Source organism: Rana temporaria, chromosome 3, assembly GCF_905171775.1.
Source record: "Rana temporaria chromosome 3, aRanTem1.1, whole genome shotgun sequence".
Classification (NCBI taxonomy): Eukaryota; Metazoa; Chordata; class Amphibia; order Anura; family Ranidae; genus Rana; species Rana temporaria.
The window spans coordinates 463,490,209-463,513,569 of record NC_053491.1 but is presented as its reverse complement, the minus strand read 5'-3'; the positions used below and the strand labels follow the sequence as shown (position 1 = coordinate 463,513,569).

Below are 23,361 nucleotides of genomic sequence, written 5' to 3'. Positions count from 1 at the left end.
GACATTTTTTTTGTGTCTGTCTTACAGGGAATACATTGCACCTTACAGAGAATACATTGTGCCTCTGTGTTACATTATTAGCAGCTTTTGTCGGGCTCAAAACCTTCCTAATTCTTTTATTTTCAGCACTGGCTGCCATCTATGTGTACAAAAACTGATGAAATCAACAGAGTGACCTTTAAGTGCAAGAAAGTATATCTCATCTATCTAGCCAAAAGCTTTTGACCATATAACCATCGCCCTATGCTTGTTGGACGTTCTATTCCAAGACCATGGCTATTACAGGGTTGGCTGCCACTATGTAACCATAACAGTTTTCACTCTTCTGGAAAGACTTTTCACAAGATCTTGAAGTGTTTTGTGGATTTTTTCCCATTTAGCCAAAAGAGTATTGTGAGCTCATGTAATAATGATGTTGGACAAGAAGACCTGGCTTACGTGTTCCAATTCACCCTGAAGGTGTTCAGTAGTGATGGGCCGATTAATGCTTAAAGTGTAATAATAACAATGAAATATTCCCTTAAATATCATGCCTGGGGGGGCGCTTAGTCTGCCTGTAAAGTAGTGCATCTTTCCCATGTTTAGACAAGTACCACAGCAAAATGAAATTTTGAAAGGAAAAAATGTCAGTTAAAATTGCTCTTGGCTGTAATGTATTGCCAGATCCCGGCAATTAACATTAAAAAATCATTTAAAAAACAGCGTGGGTCCCCCCCAGTCCATACCAGGCCTTTGGGGTAGGGTATGGATATTAAGGTGAACTCAGTGCCAATTTTTTTTGTATTAATTGGCGTGGGGGTCCCCCCCAAAATCCATAATATACGAAGAAAGAGGATGGATAGCCGCAATCCAATGACCAAACGGTTGTCTTTTATTAGAAAAAGCACAGCAAGCAGGGCCATCTTTTCCATTGGGCACGCTGGGAAGTTGCCCGGGGGCCCTGCTTGCCTGGGGGCCCCACCGGCTGCCCAGCAACTCCAGTAAAAAATTGTGGAGAGTGACGGGTTAGAACTGCTAATGCCCAGTTTGCGGAAATCACAGAGAAGATCCGGTCCTCCATGAGTGTGGGGGGTTGCTGATGTAAGGGAGGAGTGAATGCAAAAATGTAAGGGGGCACTGATATAAAGGTTCCCCCTCCTATATTAGTGACCCCTCTTACCTTAGTGTATTTACTCTACGGAAGGTGGTCTCTGGTCACCAGAGTGCCCCCCACATCAGAGTTCCCCTTTACATCAGAGTCTGCAGGATTCCCCCTTACAATGCAAGGGGGAACTCAGTCTGCGGACCCTGATGTAAGTGGGAAAGAGAAAGCAGTGGACTATTATATAAGGTGGTCTCTGGTCACCAGAGCCCCCTCTCCACATCAGAGTGCGCTCCTTAGATCATGATCTGCAGCGTTCCCCTTTACATAAGAGTTCCCTTTCACTGTAAGGGGGATCCCTGCAGACTCTGATGTAAGAGGAAACTCTGTGCTGGCTGGGTTATAGTAACCTGACCTTCATGTCAATGAAGACATTTTATAGTTTAAATACTGACATTTGCATTGTTCGGCACTGAAAACTGTAATTTATGTACTTTTTTTTGCACTGGCAGTAAAAGATGTGGTTCTGCCAGTAAATTTTATGATTTTTGTCAGTAAATTCTCGTGCGTGATTGTGTAGACAGGGCCCCAGTGTACTGTATTGCCCGGGGGCCTATAATGCTCTTAAGATGACACTGACAGCAAGAACATCACTTCACAGGTGCAACAAAGGAACAGGTAGATAGCCGACGCGTTTCGCACTGAGCTAGTGCTTAATCATGGCTTCAGACCCAAAAGGTCCTGGTATGGAAGGGGGGGAACCCATGACGTTTTTTTCTTAATTCTGTCATATGGCTCCCCTTAACCATTTCAATATATTATATATTGTACACTGCACTATATACCCTGCACTGTATTGTATATACACTACGCTGAGGGCACTATATACTCTGGACTGCAGTATATATACTATATGGACTGCACTATATACTCTGCTGAAAAATTGGGCCTTAGGTGTTGGTGGTGCCAGAACACGGTAACCCCTCACAGTTACTCTTGTTGGGTTCAGGAAAAATCATTGCTGTTAAATATTATTTCAGAAGCTGTGTGCCCTCTTTTAGTGGCCACTGTGAGCGTCTGCCTCTCCTTGGAGGCCTTCTGGGCATCATGGGTATTTTTTTTTTAACACCGCACTACACTGTATTATATCCTGTGTACACCACCTCAAGTGTATTTGAAACTGTACACACTGTATTATACTGTATACTGTGTACACCGCCTGCACTATATTAGCAACACAGTACACTGCCGAATGAACTGTATATATTGGCTACGCTGAATGTAGAGTGTGTAGCGTGTGTATGTATATATACACACTACTATATACTACTCTGACTGTATTATATATATATATATATATATATATATTAGTGCTGTCAAACGATTAAAATTTTTAATCACGATTAATCGCATTAATGTCTTAGTTAACTCACGATTAATCTATCTAATTTATGACGAATTTCCCCACAAATATCGCACAATTCTGCAAGTGATTATAATTTATGATCGCTGTTTTCTAGCTGATCTAAAACCATTTTTGACATAAAGGGACACTTTTGGACAATCTACAGTTTTTCAGGCAGAAAGAATAGTTTTTATTTTATAAAAGTACATGTAGGACACTGGGCAGACCACTAGGAACAAGGGGGGTGTGTATTTTTTACATACAGTACTGTAATCTATAAGATTACAGTATACTGTGTGTATTGTGTTTGTTTACTTTTTTGAATTTGCCGCCGTTCTCCGCTCCCGTGCGTCGTAACGTCGCAGGGAACGGAGATCGGCGGCACACAGGCACTGTGAATCGAGCGAGGAGGACCCGCCAAGCGAGGAGGACCCGCTCGATCACACAGCGGGGTGGCATCGCTGGATCCAGGGACAAGGTGAGTAACTTGCCTGTGAATCCAGCGAGAAGGTAAGCCGCGCCGCGCCGCTGCACACTCTGCACGTCCCCCCCGAGGGCTCCTGCGTTAATCGCGCGATAAAAATATTGACGGCGTTAACATGTGTTTGCGTTAGCGCTGTTAATATCGCGTTTAACGCACAGCCCTAATATATATATATAGAGCAAATACACTGCCACTAACTGACTAACCTGCCTGCCTAATTTAGCTCAATCTCTCTATCTCCGTCCACTTTAACACACTATACGGGCGCTTATATAGTGTGGTGAGTGGACTTAGTCCCCCTGAGCAATGATTGGCCAATTATGTCTCTCGCTAAGGAGCGTGCTGTGATTGGCCAAAGCATACAAATCAGGTGTATGCTTTGGCCAATCATCATACAGCAATGCACTACGGTCTTGGAGTGCATTATAGGGCACTCGAATTTGCAGCGAATGCCCCATAAAATTCGCTGTTCGGCGAAGGGGCAAACACCCAATATTCAAAGCTCATTCCTAGTGTTCATTAGGGTTCGAGGTCTGGGCTCTGTACAGGCTACTGAAGAGTCCGCGGTACCCGCAGCTGGGCTCTCGATGTAAACAATCACAGAAGAAGCAGGTTGCCGATGGTGTGCATGCGCGCCCTGGACCTGGAAGTGTCTGATCACTTGCTAGGTACATAATCCTGAGCAGAAAGGCTGCCCTGCCGCCTTTAAATCTACGGCGGGGGGTCTGACATCCACAGCCCCCTCCTAAGCATTAAAAAGCAGGGAGAGCATTTAACCACTTAAAGACCACCCCACGTACATGTACTGCAGCAGGGCGGCTCTTAAGCGCATAATCACGTACTTGTATGTCATCGCTGTCGTCAGCCGGAGCCACGCTGCCGCTGTGATTGGACACAGTGGGAGCCAATCAGCGGGTCCGGCAGCCGCCATGGCCAACGGCCATCTGTGATTGTTCAGAGGAGAGACAGAACGGTGGTCTGCCTATATCTTTAACCACTTCCATACCAGGTACTTCCGCAGCTTCCCGCCCAAGCCAATTTTCAGCTTTCAGCACTGTCGCACTTTGAATGGCAATTGCGCGGTCATGCTACACTGTACCCAAACAAAATTGGCGTCCTTTTTTCCCCACAAATAGAGCTTTCTTTTGGTGGTATTTGATCACCTCTGCGATTTTTTTTTTTTTGCGCAACAACTAAAAAAAGGCTGAAAATTTGGAAAAAAAATTACGTTTTTATTTTTTTCTGTTAATTTTTTTGTAAATAAGTTTTCTCTTTCAATTACGGGCACTGATATGGCGGCACTAATGGGCACCGATGAGATGGCACTGATGGACATCGATGAGGTAGTACTGACGGGCACAAATGAGGTGGCACTGATTGGCGGCGCTGGTATGCGACACTGATGGGCACACATAGGCGTCACTGATGGGCACACATAGGTGTCACTGATGGGCACACATAGGCGGCACTGATGGGCACACATAGGCGGCACTGATGGGCACACATAGGCGGCACTGGGCACTCATAGGCGGCACAGATGGGCACTCATGGGCGGCACTGATGGATACTTATGGGTGGCACAGATGGGCACTGCTAGGTGGGCACTGGGCATGGATGGGCACTGTGGGGTGGCACTGATGGACACTGGGGTGGCGCTGATGGACACTGGGGTGGCGCTGATGGACACTGGGGTGACAGCACTGATTGTTGCCAGTCAGTGCCCATTTGTGGGCACTGACTGGCATCTTTTTTCTTTATGCTTTTTTTTTTAGACTTTTTTTTTTTTTGGCTTTTTTTTTTTTGCCCACCCTGGTGCTCCAGGGTGGGCATCCCTGGTGGTCCAGTGTGGCGATCCGAGGGGGGGCTGCGCTGATAAACAATCAGCGCGAACCCCCCCTGTCAGGAGAGCCGCCGATCGGCTATCCTCTACTCGCGTCTTTCAGACGCGAGTGAGGAAGAGCCATCAACGTCTCTTCCTGTTTACATCGTGATCAGCCGTGGTTGGACACGGCTGATCACGTGGTAAAGAGTCTCCGCCGGAGGCTCTTTACCGAGATCGGAGATGCAGGGTGTCAGACTGACACCCCGCATCACCGATCGCCGCGATGCGCGCCCCCACGGGCGCGTGCGGCATGAAATCCTGCAGGACGTTCTAGAACGTCCTGTCAGGATTTCATAACCACTTCCCGGACGTAAATCGGCCATAGGCCGGGCGGGAAGTGGTTAAGACAGACTGCTGTTCTGTGAGGGAGGGAAATGGAGATCTTGTGTTTCTGCTAAGCAGAATCACGGATATCTATTTTCCTCCTGTATCAGCATTCCCCCCACAGATAGGCTCCATGCACACTGGGCTTAAAAAACGTTCATATAGAGAGTTTTTTGAACAAAGTTTAGACGAGTTTAGGAGAGTTTTACGTTTTTTCTGCCAGTGAGCTCCAATCAAAGAGCTTGCGCCGTCCTATCTTAGATTGCAATATTTCGGATGGCCGCTAGGTGGCGCTTCCATTGCGGTCGGCGTATAATATGTAAATGAGGAGATACGCCGATTCACGAACGTACGCCCGGCCGACGCAGTACTTTTACGCCGTTTAGGTAAGAGATAGGCAGCATAAAGTTAGAGCTGGGCCCTAGTTGGAATAGTAATGTCAAGTATGGCCGCCGTTCCCGCCGCGAAATTCGAAATTTTTACGTAGTTTGCGTAAGTCGTCCACGAATCGGGATTTACGTAGTTTACGTCCATGTCAAAATCAATAGGCCCGTACGGCGTACTTAGCCGCAATGCACACTGGGAAATGTAGGCGCCCGGCGCATGCGCAGTACCAAAAAAACTTCAAAAACGTAAGGTCAAGCCTCATTACCATTAAACACGCCCCCCTAACACACATTTGAATTCGGCGCCCTTACGCCCGCCCGCTTTAGGCTACCCCGCCGTATATTAGCAGGCAAGTACATTGAGAATCATTACTTGCCTAGCTAACTTACGGCGGCGTAGCCTAAACACGCTAAGCTACGCCGCCGTAACTTTAGTCCATTGTACCGGAATCTAGCTATATGCCTAAATAATTATTTCCATGGACTATGGCTTGATTTGAATGAAGCATCCAGTGATTATTGGGAGATCCTCCTGGTCAAAAAAACACCTCACAGAAATAGGTACATGAGGCTCATCCAGTGTAGTCGAGATATGGGAGGCGGCAAGATCCTGCAAGTAATGTTGGATCCTCCTGGTGCTTTCTTCAGTTTTCTCTTCATTCTCCAGTACTAAAATGAATCATTAGTGCTTCTTATCCATAATATTTATATAATGATATTATAACAGACTCACTATAAAAAGTCTTATAAGCTGGGCTGATCCTAGGCAGGTGCGTGGGGTGCAGTGCACCCAGGCGCCACAAAGGTGGGGGCACTGAAGCACCAGAGTGCCCCCCTTCGTTTGAGTTGTTGCCATAGAAACATGTGTAAAGGGGAGGAGTTGGTAAGATTACCACGCCCATGTGGGGGCGCCAGAAATATTTCTGCACCCAGGCATCTGTGACCCTAGGATTGGCCCTGCTTATAAGGTATGTAAATGTGCTGCAATATATATTTAGAGGATGTGCTTTTTATTTTGTAATCTTTGTTTTAAAGTGATGTATTCTAATGTATTACGCTGTGATTGCAAAGGAAAAAATGTATTAAAAAATAATAAACATGTCATGCTCACCTGCTCTGTGTAGTGGTTTTGGACAGAGCAGCCCCCGATCCTCCTCTTCTCAGGTCCCCCACTAGCGCTCTGGGTCCCTTCCCATTGTTGAGTGCCCCCATAGAAAGCCATTTGCTGTGGGGGCACTTGTGCATGCTTGTTCCTGAGCCGACTCTCTGTGTTCATAAGATATAGAGAGAGCTGCTCAGCCCCGCCCCTGCGGGTCGAGGGGGAGGCTGCACACTGAAGGTTTTTTTGTACCTTCATGCATAGAATGCCTTTATAACTTGTATTCAGTATTTTACTGTAAGTTTGTTACAATATAATAATAAAAGACCGGCAACAGTGGAGATTCTGAGGAAGTGTTTGTGGTGTCTGTAACTATAAAGATATAAGTGAGACTGAGTCACTGCAGCTTCTTGCCCCTGATAAAGTCTTTTGATGTAATGTGTAGGGCTGAGCTGTAGGTGATCATCTGAGAAGCTTGACTATTATATTGATAAGTGGGTGCACACTGGAGTGTACATTAAAATGTAAGTGCTTTTAATTGTTTTAAATAAAAAAAATTATACAAAGTACATTACGGTCTGATTTTTTTTTATATTGTGCTTTTGTGAAGGAGAGAAAGGAGGAGAGAGCCGAGAGAGCCGAGGCTTAGTTTAGTTCCAGGTGCTGGGGAAAGCATGTTAAACCTTAAAGCAGTGGTTCTCAATCTTTCTAGTGACCCCCTGGTAAAATTTCCTAAGTTGTGGGGACCCCTAACAGTAAAATTATTTTCATAGCGTGGGTTGTCAACACCCAAGACAAGACAAGTAATTTGCGCCCCTAACCCACGGACATTTAACGCTCCCTGAGTCCTTTCCACTCTTACAGTATTGAAACCCCTTCTGGTACATTTTAGGATCTACCACTCTTTCTCTTTGTTCTCCTTTGCCTCTCTATCCTAATGTCTTGTTTTTTCTCCCCCATCCCTCTCTCTAGCCGTCTTTCTTGTTCTTTCTCTCCCTTTTCTCTCCCTTTTTCTTTATCCCCCGCCCCCCCCCCTCTTTTCCTCTCCCTTTCATGTATTCTATATTTTTATTCCGTCTCTTACTCATTGGTGGGGGGAGTTAGGAGTGCTGGTGGCGGTGGGATCAGTGGCAGTTCTGATCAGCCAACTTAGGTGCTCTTAAACAAGGTCATCTGCTGATCTGAGAACTGTAGTGGGGGCTTTTTTTTTTTTAAAGTGTATTTTGTGCGTGTACTCGAGAGAGGAGCCGGACTGCAGGAGTTGGGAGTAGGCAGGCCTCTCCCAGAGGCAATCTGCCACCTTTCTCCATGCCCCGGGTGGCAATGGTGGGTGTGTGAGGGGGTCCTCCCACACAGCCCGCCCTACCTGCTCTGCTTTGCCCAACAGGGCAGAGGATCTAGCCCGCTCAACCAGCCCCGTTAGTCCTTCGCCTCTCTTTTTAGAGACTGCGTGGTCAAAGTGCGTGCATGTTAACCCAATTTCATGTGCGTGTAAGTGTGGTGGTTTTTGTGGGAGGGGGGTGGGCGTACTAAGCGCAGGCTTACATCGCATATCACACCCACCAGGAGCCGGGCTGAGACCACCAAACTAAATTCACATGTAGCTGAGACCGGGATCCGAACCCCTAGCTGCAGAGGTGAATGGCTTGTCAGCAAAGTGCCAATTGCGTTGAGCCACCGCAGCTCCCCAAATAATGGGGGCTTTTAATGGCAACTATAATCACAGGTAGTGTTACTCGCTGTGTCTCCGGCTTCACTGTGTTTCCAACTTTGTGGTGTCTCGCAGCAGTGACACCTAAATCAGGAGAGATAGTCACCTTGTGGCCCCTCCCACTTTACATTCCTCAACAGTCAGCTGACCTCTAGTTTCTGCCCCCCAGCCATGCTGTGAACTGAATGGGCAGCTGCAAAGAGGCTAAGTGGGGGGCCACGGCCTCCAGGAACAGTCTAGCTGGGCGGCCACAGGCTTCAGGGACTGCCCTGTTGGGTGGCCGTGAAAAGGCTGAAAGAGCAGTGTGGGCTTCAGGAACAGCCCAGGATTTGGTGACCCCTGGCAAATCGTCATTCGACCCCCGAGGGGTTCCCGACCCCCAGGTTGAGAACCACTGCCTTAAAGGGTTAGTTCACCTTTTCCGAAAAAATGAAAAGGTGAACTACCACTGTATACCCCAGTCCCTGCTGTACTTACCTCTGTGGTTAATGAGCTGTTGGTGGCCCACACTGGTGGGGTAACGGTAAAGTGGTTGTGTTAATATAGATGGCCAGCACAGGGAATAGAACAATAACAAACTAGAAGCACTAGATACAAAAGTATCAAAAGAAAGAGTAGGAAATAAAAGGATACAATTGTTATAAAAAAAAAACAACAAAGACATATTGCCAAAACATCAAAGGAATAGGAGCAGAGAGACAAACTGCATTCTGTGAATATTTAACTGTACATAGAAGAGAACATAGATAGATACTGATGGAGGCACTTGCTTCAAAACATTGCATTGGACACGCTTATTTAAAGCACTCCGAACGCCAGTCAAAGCTCCTGTCACTAGATAAAATGGTTACCTTACAGTCCTGTTCACTCATTGTGTTTGCTTTGCTTCAAAAGTTATACCCCATGTCGCTTTAGTGTTGCTTCAAAGCATCTTCAAAGCCTCCATAGAAGTATATGACAACGTTCGCTTACAGCACCTGCAGCTTTTGAAAAGCTTTAATTCAGCTTCAGCTTCATTTTGTTTTGGAAGTGTTGCAAGTATGATCTCAACACACACACACACAGGGCATCTGCCAAGCTTCATTAAAGCTTTAAAAAACCACCACCGAAGCATCATTGAGGCACCACCGAAGCATTAAAAGCACATCAAAAAAGCATGTTGAAGCGGTAGGCGATTCATGTGTATTGAAGTGTAAATGAGCTCTTAGACCCATGGGAGATAGGGTATTGAGTGTAGAGATCCAAAAAGTCTCACGCTCACATCATTTTTGAATCTTTTAACAGAAGGGTCGTTTTAAGATTTGTCAAAACAGACAAAGACAAACAGACCATCTGTGGAACCATTATGTTTTCCTAGGCAATGTCTAGGCAGGCACACTGGGGGAGATTTACTAAAGCGGGAGCAATCAGAATATGGTGCACCCTAGCCAATCTGCTTCTAACTTAATGGGTGGGTTATAGGGTGATGGCGCTGCTTATATTTGTTTAGTAATTATATACACTATATCCTGTGTATGATAGGTTATCACATTTGTAGGGGAGCTCCAGATGTTTAGGAGAGACCAATGGGAGTGGGTCTCCTAGACCTGTATACCGTTGAACCAAACGTACAGGTGCTACCCCCTGTTGCTGTTTATAATCAACACTGGTGACCCAATGATTTATTGGTAGTCCCAGGGGAGTTGATAACCGTGTTCCAAAGGAGTGTATGGACAGCCAATAAATCGTATTTTAATCGTATGTACCTATATTGCTGCAAATAGGTGTATCCTAAAAAGGTGTCTCAAGTGAATAAAGTGTAACCTCTGAGTGTTAGTGCGTGCGGTGGCACACACTTCAGTGTTCCGTGAGAACCAAATAATAATATAAAAAGCACTAAAGATATATTAATAGTAAAGTGTCCCCTTGGACACTATTGGTGATGTTCAGGATTGACACCCTGAAACAGAAGTGAATGCAGGGTGACAAACACGTTGGGTGTATATAAAATATTATTGCTGTGGGTCTAAATGTAGATTAACTATATCTAGCGCAATAATGAAAATGAAAAGGATGAGAAATGAAAAATAACACTGCAAAGTAATATAAAACTACTGACAATTGACGTCAGCTATGAAATCTAAAATAGTGTACAAACCAAAACAATATAATTGTGATTAGATGCCTTCCCTCTAGAGGGTGCACAGAGAAAAATGTTAAATATTGATATATAAGTTAGATGTTGTTTAAATGTGAAAAAAACAACAGCATTGAAAAGTGAACATGTGAGGAGTGAAGTTGACCGTCCAAACTAAATTGTATAAAATACACAAACAACCCTCAGTGGGTGACAATGCTTATTTGCTGAGACGATCTCTCAAATGAACGTGAACTCAAAAAGCCAAACTAATGTTCAGTTTGGGAACAATGTATCACTGATGCCAAAGTACATATTAAAGTGAAAACAAAAGTAGTGACTTCATGTGGCTATCTTCTTGTTGGGTTTTATGGTGACTTATGTGCTCCCCCTGTTGGGTCCCCACTCACCGGACGTTGGCACCCCAAGGGGCAAAAGGCAATGGTGGTGGTACCTCGATGTTGGTGGTTGGTTTTTATTTCCAAATGGCAATGAGATTCTTTGCCGTCTCTCCAGAGGGGGAGGGTAAGAAGTCCAAGCAGCTTCCAGGTGTCCCAAGGATGGTAATCAAAAAGGAAAGAAAAAAATCCACATAGCGTGACACTGTGTTGTGCAAAAAGAACACTCTTCTTTATTTAAAAATATTGTAACCACGTACAATCTGCTGATAATGTGGTGGTTTGAACAACTTCACCAGTAATCCCAAATCCCCGTGGGATTTAGCAGAGAAGTGATTTCTTAAAAAACATTCACAGGATATGTTTTACAAGGGGAAGAAACAGTGGAATATAAAAAAAGGAAAAATTAAAATTAAAAAATAAAAATCAAGAGTCCATTAGGTCAATTTGCAGATGAAAATAAAAGTAAGCTGCAATGGCTTATTGGTCCCTGTTATCCGGTCCTGCTCTCGAGCTGTTTAAGCGGAGCCTGTGTCATACGGTAACGCTGTGCAGTCAGCAGCAAGCGTTCGTGGCTTCCCGTACAGGTAGATCGCGGCTCGGAGGACTCGGATACAGTCAGCTGTTGGGCCGTACGTGCGTGTGTGCTTGCGTCTGGGTCACCTGACGCGTTTCGTCGTAAGACGTTATCAAAGGCGATTCAAGCTACAGACGCACGTTCATGATTTTTATACACGGCTGTAGATGTGTCCCGCCTGTGATGAGGAATTTGATTGCTGGCTATACATTTGCTGACATCCCATAGTCCTCCCACCCGTTAACCCTTGGTATGATCAAATTATTTGTAGGGTGAGGGACACAACCAGCGCCGAAAATAAAAATAAAATAAAATATCGTATATATTAGTATAATGGACAGCTTGGCTGGCTGCTTAATTAGTGGTATCAGAATGGGAACATGTAACAAGTTTGAATCTTAGATTGAAACTTCTAATCTGTCATAGGTTATGAGATGCATGCATCCGCCAAGAGAATCAATATAAACATATATATAATATTCCCAATATAAGTGACACTTTAGAAGAAGAATTATATATAATGCGCAATCGTATATGCATTTTCCTGGCTCAGTCAGTGTAGGGAAGAGATTTAGAGTGGAAAAAAGAAAAAAATATATGTATATATATACTCAATGGTACATGCATTTACCCTGGTTCAAACAGTTTAGGGGGGAGTTTGAAGAGGTAATATCTGGCTAGAAATGCAAGAGTAGTATTTCAATTAAAGTGCATGGTTAAAATCAGAGTAGGGGACCACTGACCCTCTTCCGCTTTTTTCCATGATAAAGTTAATTGCATACAAAGGGCTAGTTGAATATTGGGATGAGTTATCCTATATAAATAGTGTACATGTCCTTAATAACGGCATCCTCCATTTAATCATGGGGGGGGATTTTAACCCCTTTATATAGTATGTTATCATACCGGAGCTGTCCACTAGGTGGACAAAGTACACACATGGAGGGACAGGGCTGGCCAGATGTACTTTCCTGATTCACCCCAGCTAGAAATGTCTGTTATAATGGCAGAGCATGAATTGGAAATGTATATAAGATGCTAAACATAAAATATTTAATAGAATATGAAATAAACTATGGGAGAGCTTTTTAGTGCTTATTACTGTATCCTGGGCGGGCTCTATTTCTTAAAAATAGGACTTTTCAATTTAGAGTGGAGGAGAGGCTGTGGGCTATACCTAGATCTGGCTTCCTACCCCATTATTAATATCTGTGGGGCAGGAATACATGGAATCCAGGGATATAATGGATTTTTTACCCGAACCCCAAACTTTTTTATTTGGGAAATAGAGGAATGAATTGGTGATTTTCAATTTAGGTTATGGTTTTTAAATTGGTTCTTTGTGTGCTGCGATTTTTTTTTTTTCCCAGGATACAGTAATAAGCACTAAAAAGCTCTCCCATAGTTTATTTCATATTCTATTAAATATTTTATGTTTAGCATCTTATATACATTTCCAATTCATGCTCTGCCATTATAACAGACATTTCTAGCTGGGGTGAATCAGGAAAGTACATCTGGCCAGCCCTGTCCCTCCATGTGTGTACTTTGTCCACCTAGTGGACAGCTCCGGTATGATAACATACTATATAAAGGGGTTAAAATCCCCCCCCATGATTAAATGGAGGATGCCGTTATTAAGGACATGTACACTATTTATATAGGATAACTCATCCCAATATTCAACTAGCCCTTTGTATGCAATTAACTTTATCATGGAAAAAAGCGGAAGAGGGTCAGTGGTCCCCTACTCTGATTTTAACCATGCACTTTAATTGAAATACTACTCTTGCATTTCTAGCCAGATATTACCTCTTCAAACTCCCCCCTAAACTGTTTGAACCAGGGTAAATGCATGTACCATTGAGTATATATATACATATATTTTTTTCTTTTTTCCACTCTAAATCTCTTCCCTACACTGACTGAGCCAGGGAAATGCATATACGATTGCGCATTATATATAATTCTTCTTCTAAAGTGTCACTTATATTGGGAATATTATATATATGTTTATATTGATTCTCTTGGCGGATGCATGCATCTCATAACCTATGACAGATTAGAAGTTTCAATCTAAGATTCAAACTTGTTACATGTTCCCATTCTGATACCACTAATTAAGCAGCCAGCCAAGCTGTCCATTATACTAATATATACGATATTTTATTTTATTTTTATTTTCGGCGCTGGTTGTGTCCCTCACCCTACAAATAATTTGATCATACCAAGGGTTAACGGGTGGGAGGACTATGGGATGTCAGCAAATGTATAGCCAGCAATCAAATTCCTCATCACAGGCGGGACACATCTACAGCCGTGTATAAAAATCATGAACGTGCGTCTGTAGCTTGAATCGCCTTTGATAACGTCTTACGACGAAACGCGTCAGGTGACCCAGACGCAAGCACACACGCACGTACGGCCCAACAGCTGACTGTATCCGAGTCCTCCGAGCCGCGATCTACCTGTACGGGAAGCCACGAACGCTTGCTGCTGACTGCACAGCGTTACCGTATGACACAGGCTCCGCTTAAACAGCTCGAGAGCAGGACCGGATAACAGGGACCAATAAGCCATTGCAGCTTACTTTTATTTTCATCTGCAAATTGACCTAATGGACTCTTGATTTTTATTTTTTAATTTTAATTTTTCCTTTTTTTATATTCCACTGTTTCTTCCCCTTGTAAAACATATCCTGTGAATGTTTTTTAAGAAATCACTTCTCTGCTAAATCCCACGGGGATTTGGGATTACTGGTGAAGTTGTTCAAACCACCACATTATCAGCAGATTGTACGTGGTTACAATATTTTTAAATAAAGAAGAGTGTTCTTTTTGCACAACGCAGTGTCACGCTATGTGGATTTTTTTCTTTCCTTTTTGATTACCATCCTTGGGACACCTGGAAGCTGCTTGGACTTCTTACCCTCCCCCTCTGGAGAGACGGCAAAGAATCTCATTGCCATTTGGAAATAAAAACCAACCACCAACATCGAGGTACCACCACCATTGCCTTTTGCCCCTTGGGGTGCCAACGTCCGGTGAGTGGGGACCCAACAGGGGGAGCACATAAGTCACCATAAAACCCAACAAGAAGATAGCCACATGAAGTCACTACTTTTGTTTTCACTTTAATATGTACTTTGGCATCAGTGATACATTGTTCCCAAACTGAACATTAGTTTGGCTTTTTGAGTTCACGTTCATTTGAGAGATCGTCTCAGCAAATAAGCATTGTCACCCACTGAGGGTTGTTTGTGTATTTTATACAATTTAGTTTGGACGGTCAACTTCACTCCTCACATGTTCACTTTTCAATGCTGTTGTTTTTTTCACATTTAAACAACATCTAACTTATATATCAATATTTAACATTTTTCTCTGTGCACCCTCTAGAGGGAAGGCATCTAATCACAATTATATTGTTTTGGTTTGTACACTATTTTAGATTTCATAGCTGACGTCAATTGTCAGTAGTTTTATATTACTTTGCAGTGTTATTTTTCATTTCTCATCCTTTTCATTTTCATTATTGCGCTAGATATAGTTAATCTACATTTAGACCCACAGCAATAATATTTTATATACACCCAACGTGTTTGTCACCCTGCATTCACTTCTGTTTCAGGGTGTCAATCCTGAACATCACCAATAGTGTCCAAGGGGACACTTTACTATTAATATATCTTTAGTGCTTTTTATATTATTATTTGGTTCTCACGGAACACTGAAGTGTGTGCCACCGCACGCACTAACACTCAGAGGTTACACTTTATTCACTTGAGACACCTTTTTAGGATACACCTATTTGCAGCAATATAGGTACATATGATTAAAATACGATTTATTGGCTGTCCATACACTCCTTTGGAACACGGTTATCAACTCCCCTGGGACTACCAATAAATCATTGGGTCACCAGTGTTGATTATAAACAGCAACAGGGGGTAGCACCTGTACGTTTGGTTCAACGGTATACAGGTCTAGGAGACCCACTCCCATTGGTCTCTCCTAAACATCTGGAGCTCCCCTACAAATGTGATAACCTATCATACACAGGATATAGTGTATATAATTACTAAACAAATATAAGCAGCGCCATCACCCTATAACCCACCCATTTACAACTTCTGGTTTCTTTGAAATCTGTCAGGGAGGCAGCAGCTTAATACCCTCCTATCCTAAGCGCGGATCTCCCCAATTTAACTGCTTCTAACTTAAGCTTTGGCAATAAAACCTGGATGCACCAGATTTTGCACTCTTCAGTATCATATTTTCTTGTTCTTTATAGGTGAGGTACCCCCTTAAAATCCCTATTATATTCAGAGGATTTGGTATAAATGTTGTATGATGTTCTATAGCAATAGTGACATTTACAAAGAAAGAAATTCCACAGTTTAAATGGCTGCCAAATAAAACTTAAAGCGGGGGTTCACCCTAAAAAAATGTTTTAACATTGCATGGAGCCGACCTATGAGACCGACAGTATGCTGTTGGTTTTTTTTACGTACATACCATTTTAGGGCGATTTTCACCCCCGGCTTTCCCGCGGGAGTGGGCGTTCCTAATCTCAGGCTGTGATTGACGTGCTTCCGACCAGCGCATACTGCGCGTCACGAGTTGCCGAAAGAAGCCGAACGTCGGTGCAGCTCTATACGGCGCCTGCTCACCGACGTTCGGCTCCATGCAATGTTAGAATTTTTTTTAGGGTGAACCCCAGCTTTAATTACCATCTTCCTTAAAAATAAAAAGCACAGAGACCTTAAGTCCGTGCTTAGTATTTTGGGGGACCTTTGGGACTTTTTAGCATTTTTTCTTTAAAAAAAAGAAGAAGCTGGGAGGCAATTTACAACTCTTTTTCTTTCTTTGTAACTGTCATGCCGCGTACACATGACCATTTTTCATGACGAGGAAAATATATATTTTTAAATTGGTTGTGAAAAACGGTCGTGTGTAGGCTCCAGAGCATTTTTCTCCAAGATAAAAATGGGCATTAAAAATTTAGAACCTGCTCTATTTTTTCTCGTTGTTTTTCACATTGTAATTTTTCTCGTCGTGAAAAACGGTCTTGTGTAGGCTTTAACGAGGGGGAAAAAAGCGTGCATGCTCAGAAGCAAGTTATGAGAAGGGAAATTAGCATAATCAGCCCAAAGTGTGGCACCATTCTAATGGAACTTCCCCTTTATAGTGCCGTCCTACGTGTTGTACGTCACCGCGCTTTGCTCAAGCATTTTTTATCATGATTGTATGTATGCAAGGCAGGCTTGAGAGGAATCACGTCGAGAAAAACGTATTTTTTTTCCATCGCATGAATACCGGTCGTGTGTAAGTGGCATTAGTGCCTTAAAAAAATGGCAACATGGAATTTTTTACAATTTTGTTTTCCATTTGCATTGGTACATTTTCTCCCTTGCCTATTAGCCCAGAAAATTGGCATTTTTTTGTTTGACTGATTTGGCTCTAATTGATTTCATTGGAGTGTGGGTTCGGCATTCTTTGAATTTTGCAGACCCCTGCTTAAAAAGGACTCACGGCAGTTTGGCTCATCTAATGGTCAATTGGCTGTTTTTGTCTTTAGTTTTGTCTTCAGTTTGATCACTTTTACTAATTTATTAATAGATGTGTAATGCTATGTGTACATGGTACTTGTTGCCATCTAAAAGTGTTTTTGATGATACTATCACTTCAAGCTTGCCACAAAGTCTTCTAATTTTGTCTGTAAAATTACAAAAATGGGAAGTCCAGATGTGTGATCGTCTTCTCATGCCTACTGTAGATATTTTTGCAATATAAGTTCCTCTTTGGATGACTTATAATCAGTAAAACTTTTCTTGATTTTAGATAGCAGCCATGCTGTTCTGTGTACTGGTCCTGCTCATGCTGTGTCTATGGGGTATGTAGTATGAATACAGTCTGTAGTATTATTATATACAGTGTACTGGTCTTTCTCATGCTGTGTCTATGGGGTATGTAGTATATATACAGTCTGTAGTATTATTATATACCATGTACTGGTCCTGTCAATGTTGTGTCTATTGGGTATGTAGTATATATACAGTCTGTAGTATTATTATATAGGGGTAGATCCACAAAGAAATTACGCAAGCGTATCTATTGATACGCCGGCGTAATTTCAAAATTCCCGCGTCGTATCTTTGTTTTGAATCCTCAAAACAAGATACGATGGCATCTCGGCTAGATCCGACAGGCGTACGTCTTCGTACGCCGTCGGATCTAGGATGCAATTTTTCGGCGGCCGCTAGGTGGCGTCCCGTCGTAATCTGCGTCGAGTATGCAAATTAGCTATTTACGGCGATCCACGAACGTACGTCGGCCCGTCGCTTTTTTTTCCGTCGTTTGCGTTCGGCTTTTTCCAGCGTATAGTTAAAGCTGCTATACTGAGGCGTACTCAATGTTAAGTATGGCCGTCCTTCCCGCGTACAATTTTGAATTTTTTACGTCGTTTGCGTAAGTCGTTCGCGAATAGGAATTTGCGTAGAATGACATCACCATCGTAAGCATTGGCGGGTTCCGGTTTAATTTCGAGAATGCGCACTGGGATACCCCCAGGCACGGCGCATTCGCAGTTCCAAAAAAACAACGTTTCACGACGTATTAACATAAAACACGCCCCCATTAGATCCATTTGAATTCCGCGCCCTTACGCCGCGAGAGATACACTACGCCGCCGTAACTTACGGCAAAAATTCGTTGAGGATTTAAACCAAAGCAAAGTAAGTTCCAGCAGTGTAGCATATCTTACATACGCTGCGCTCGGCGCAGATGTATGTGGATCTGCCCCACAGTCTGCAGTATTATTATATATAGTGCACTAGTCCTGATCATGCTGTGTCTATGGGGTAAGTAGTATATATACAGTCTGAAGTATTATTATATACAGTGTACTGGTCAGGCTCATGCTGTGTCTATGGGGTATGTAGTATATATACAGTCTGTAGTATTATTATATACAGTGTACTGGTCCTGTCCACGCTTTGTCTATGGGGTATGTAGTATATATACAGTCTGTAGTATTATTATATACAGTGTACTGGTCCTGTCCACGCTTTGTCTATGGGGTATGTAGTATACAGTATATATTACTTGCTTATTTTTATCAATTAAAAAATGCAGAGTTAGCAAACAGAAGAAAAGTCTAAATTGAATCAATATTTGAATACCCTTTGGCTTCAAAGCAGCATCAATTATTTTAGATACGCTTGCACACAGCTTTTGAAGGAATTTAGCAATAGTCAGCAATATTTTCACATTTCAAACTCATTTCCAAATTTGAATTTGTTTCAAATGCCTTTTGATTTAAAATTAGAATTTGATTCAAATTCAAAAAAATTTTGTTTCGTTACTATTTATTTTGGATTAGTTTAAATTTGTTCCCATTTGGAAGTATGGCCGGAGACTGCGATGGACGCATAATAGCAGAGTTCTGGTACCAGCGGAGGAAATAGAGCAAGCTCAAATCCCAAAGGGGAACTTACAAGACTTCTTAATGACGGCTCACCACAACACATCTCTAGATAACAAACTGCCACCCCCTATTCTAGCATCAATAGGAGCATGGGTCCACCTCCAAAAAAACAACAGTGGAAAATTACACCTTTAAAACTCCCTATCTCAGCAATCACCCACATAATACCAGACAGTGACTTCACTACATGGATGAATAAAGGCATTGATTACCTAGAAGACATCTTAGATGGCCCAGTAATTAAACCATTTAAAACTCTACAATTGGACTTCCAGTTGCCCTTACAAGAACAGTATAAATATACACAGATAGTTCATCTACTTAAAAATAATTCCCAAATATTTACAACACTTTCTGTGAAAATAACCCAATACTACTGTAGCGCCCCCTTACTTTCAGTAAAGGCACTGTGCTAAAGTTAGTGGGGAATGAGAGAGATAATTTGCTCTCATTCCGAATTATGTTAAATTTGTCTGTCGCCAAATCTGGATTGTTCTGTGGGTCAGACTGGGTTCCAGGGATGCGGTACCATCCCTGGCCGGCAGGTGGCACCAGAGAGGTCCAGGCGGAGCCACTTCTTCCCAGCAGCCAAAGAGAGGAATTGAGCCTCGCTGTGCATGCTGGGAGGGAGTATTTCATGGCCGGAAGCCGTTGTTCTGGGTTCTTCGCGGGTTCCTGGTTCCGGGTGCGGCACCCACCTTTAGGGAGTGCGCACATCGCGGGCCCCACCACTATGGCCTACCTGGCCTGGGGTCGCGTGCAACGCGGAATTCCTGACTCTGGTCCCTCATGGCCGGGAGCAACTGATGCTACCAGGGGCCCCAGTGACTTACTGGGTCCCCAGCTCTACTGAAGAGATCCTAAGCTACGTGCTGTGTGGTGGGAGATCGGCTCAAGGAGAACCCTGAGGCAGGTTGTCTGAGAGGCTTGAACCAATGGGGATCTGGTGACCGGTTACTGACAGGTATGCTGGAACTGTCAGACGGTGACCCTAACGTGACTTCCTGGGAGGATAAGCTCAACTATTCAGCTCATCCAAGTTCTAGGCCTGTGGCAGAGGCCCCATGTGAGCCAGGTCTGTGGCAGAGACCTGCTCCTCCCAGCATCCTTAAAGTGACACTTCGCTGCCAGGCTCGTGGCAGGGGTCTGTCCGGAGGCACTTCACCCACTCTGGCTGGAGTGGCGATGAACTGTAACTACTACTACTGAGAGCAGGATTGCTTTCCTCTTATCCAGGCCTGATACTGCAAGGTTCTCTTACTTCATCAACCTTTTCTGTCCTACCTCATGTTGATGTTGGTCGTGTTGGGCCGAGAAATAAAGCATTCAGAAAACCTATTTCGCTGATTGGACATTCGTTTACTGCTCTACTCACTACCATCACCCCTGACAACGATTAGAGGTAACTTAATACGCTGATCCCAAATCAACCAGCGGCTTTTGAGGGGGTAGCACTACACTACCAACAAACCCCATCTGTGACCAAAGATATATCAATCATTTACACAGGCCTTCAAGGAAAAGACATATGTGTAAAATCCCAGTCAATGATAGCTTGGCAACAGGAAATAGGAGCAAAGTATTCAACCCAACATTGGGGGAAAAAAAACGCTACGCCTCACCTACAACTCTATAAAGAGCACTAACCTCTGAGAAATGCAGCAAAATCTAACACTTCGATGGTACCTAACTTCATACCGCATTGCAAACATCTACCGAGAGGCTTCTCCAAACTGCTGGAGGCTTTGCGGTCACCCGGGTACATTAATTCATATTATGTGGCTATGCCTGAATATACAGACACTATGGGCCAGATTCACGTAGAGCGGCGAAAATTAAGCTACTCCAAATGTATATCATTTAAGATACAGCGCCTTAATTTTGTGACGTAAGTGCTGTATCCACAGCGCATTTGCGCCCAAATTTGCGCCAGCGCGACGTAAATACCGAGGCGTAAGGCGGGGTTATTGCAAGTGGGAAGGAAGTGGGCGTGCTTCATTGAAATGAGCCGTGACCCCATGCAAATAAAGGGCCGGCCGTACTGCACATGCGCGCACGAATCTGCACCTCACTGGGCATGTGCAGAACTCGGCTCCGCGCAATCAGTGAGATAGGAAAAAGGCCAAGCGTACTTAGTTTGAGAATCGCCCTGTGCTTAAATAGCCCCAGACAAACGCACTTCCCTTGCAAAAGTACATCCCTGTGTTTCCCTTCCTAATGCAAGTGTCTTTTGCTCTGTTGTCTGTGGCTGTTTGTTGGTGAGTGTAGTGTTATATTAAAGATTTATTGTAGTAGGAGGTTGTAGAAGCTGTGTGTATTTTCTGAGTGTTTTTTGTGTCTGTTTCTTCTGTGTTTTTTGTTTGAATTTGTATTAGCTGTCTGCTTGTGTTTTTGTTTTTTTGCTGTCTGATTTTTGTGTGTGTCTGTTCTGTGTCTTTTTGGCTGTTTGTTCTGTGTGTTTTTGTCTGTTTGTTCTGTGTGTTTTTGTGTTTGTTTGTTCTGTTTGAATTTTGTGTCTGTTGCTGAGTGCTGTCTAAGGCCTTGTACTCACGACCGGATCTGTGCGCTGGAAACTGTCTGCCCGACAGTTTCCGGCGTACAAGGCTGATTTGTGTTTTGTTCCGCTGGCGTGTACACACCAGCGGACCAAATTCCCGTCGTACCGGAACGCGTGCACGTAAACTACGTACGACGTCACTATAAAGGGGAAGACCAAACTTAATGGCGCCGCCCTCTGTTCCTCTTTTGCTAGTTACGTGTTTGCTCGTGTTAGTGAAGGTTTGGTTAGAGCTGATTCGCGCTTCTCGGTCTCCAGGCTTTGACAGCGTGTATTCACGGGTTCAGTGCGTGTGCTTGCGGTAACGTAGTTGTCATTCGGCTATAGGCAAGCAGGTTGTTTCTGCTTTAGCAGTTGCATCCTGTGCGCTCGTATCTGTTTGTCACGCGTTTGTCGCAGGTAGTGCTGGATTTGCGAGTGCTTTCTGTTTCAGTGTGTTCTTGACTGACCAGCCGGCCGGTTTGAAGCCATGATGGAGCAGCAGCGTCAATTTTCGCGAGTTGGTGCTGTTTATGGGATGGCTGCTGGATATGTTCATTTGTCCAGTACTTTGGCCAGAAACAGGGGGCGGAGGCGTTTCTGGACCAAGAATTGGTTGCGCCAGCGTGACCAGTTCTCACATATGCCTCTGCTTAGGGAACTCCAGGAGAATAATCCTAATGACTTTAGGAATTTTCTCCGCATGACGGACCCCGTATTCAACCGTCTGCTGGATCTTCTGTCCCCCTATATCACGAGGCAGGACACTGTGATGCGCCAAGCCATCACGGCCGAGCAGAGGCTTATTGCCACGTTGCGGTACCTGGCGACTGGGAGGAGCCTGCAGGACCTCAAGTTCTCGACAGGCATCTCTCCGCAGGCGCTTGGGGTCATCATACCGGACACGTGTGCTGCCATCATCAAAGTTATGCATGAGGAGTATATTAAGGTAAGTTTCCTGGCTCTAATAATGTGGCCAACTAACTTTCTTTTTATTTTCCCAGATATGCTGTGTGTTTAACTAACGTTACCTTTTCTCCCTATGCATGTTGATATCAGCTTTACATGTTTTATTCTTGGCCTACCTGCATATTTGTCCCTTACCCAATATTAACCTGTCCAGCATGCTATCCTAGGGACAAACCCACCTTGCCATTTTTTCTAACAGGACTTTTTGGTTTTTGTGCCCCCCCCCCCCCCCTTCAAACTTTTATTGTCCCCATCAGAGGGCTGTGGAGTCTCTTAATGAAGTGGCCCTATATATTTCATTTCCCAAATTCTCCATGCACATTTTTCTAATGCAATTTTAATACTGTGAACTGTCACAAGGATGCTTGTAGGATGTATTTGTTACAAAGTACTAAATCTCTAATTTTGTTTGTCCCCACAGCTACCCTCCACACCACAGGAATGGCAGTCTGTGGCTTCCCAATTTGCCCAGCGGTGTGATTTTCCAAACTGCGGTGGAGCAATAGATGGGAAACACGTCCGCATTGTGCCCCCACCCCGCTCGGGGTCGTACTATTATAATTACAAGGGTTATCATAGTATTGTGTTGATGGCGGTGGTGTCGGCACAGTATGAGTTTCTATATGTGGACGTGGGGAAGAACGGCCGGATGTCTGATGGGGGAGTGTTCGCACGGACTGATTTCTATGATCGTCTCCAAGCTGGTGGTCTGGCATTGCCACCAGATGAAGATAATGTGGAAGGACTTCCGTTTGTGTTCCTAGCGGACGAGGCTTTTGGGCTTGGTCCTCACCTCATGCGGCCTTTTCCCCAGAGGACCCTCACCTCAGAGAGGAGTGTGTTTAATTTTCGGTTGGCCAGGGCTCGGAGGGTAGTCGAGAATGCCTTTGGGATACTCACCAACC

The 23,361-nt window shown here is 43.9% G+C and overlaps 1 protein-coding gene across 1 annotated transcript in view; it reads left to right on the top strand.

The window, feature by feature from the left end:
- LOC120933550 overlaps window positions 1-555 on the top strand; it is a 45,545-nt gene extending 44,990 nt beyond the window's left edge. The window contains exon 5 of the mRNA XM_040346808.1: window positions 28-555. Within this exon, the coding sequence (XP_040202742.1) occupies window positions 28-158 (131 nt within the window). The 3' untranslated portion in view covers window positions 159-555. The remainder of the gene's footprint in view (window positions 1-27) is intronic.
- The last annotated feature ends 22,806 nt before the right edge of the window (window positions 556-23,361 follow it).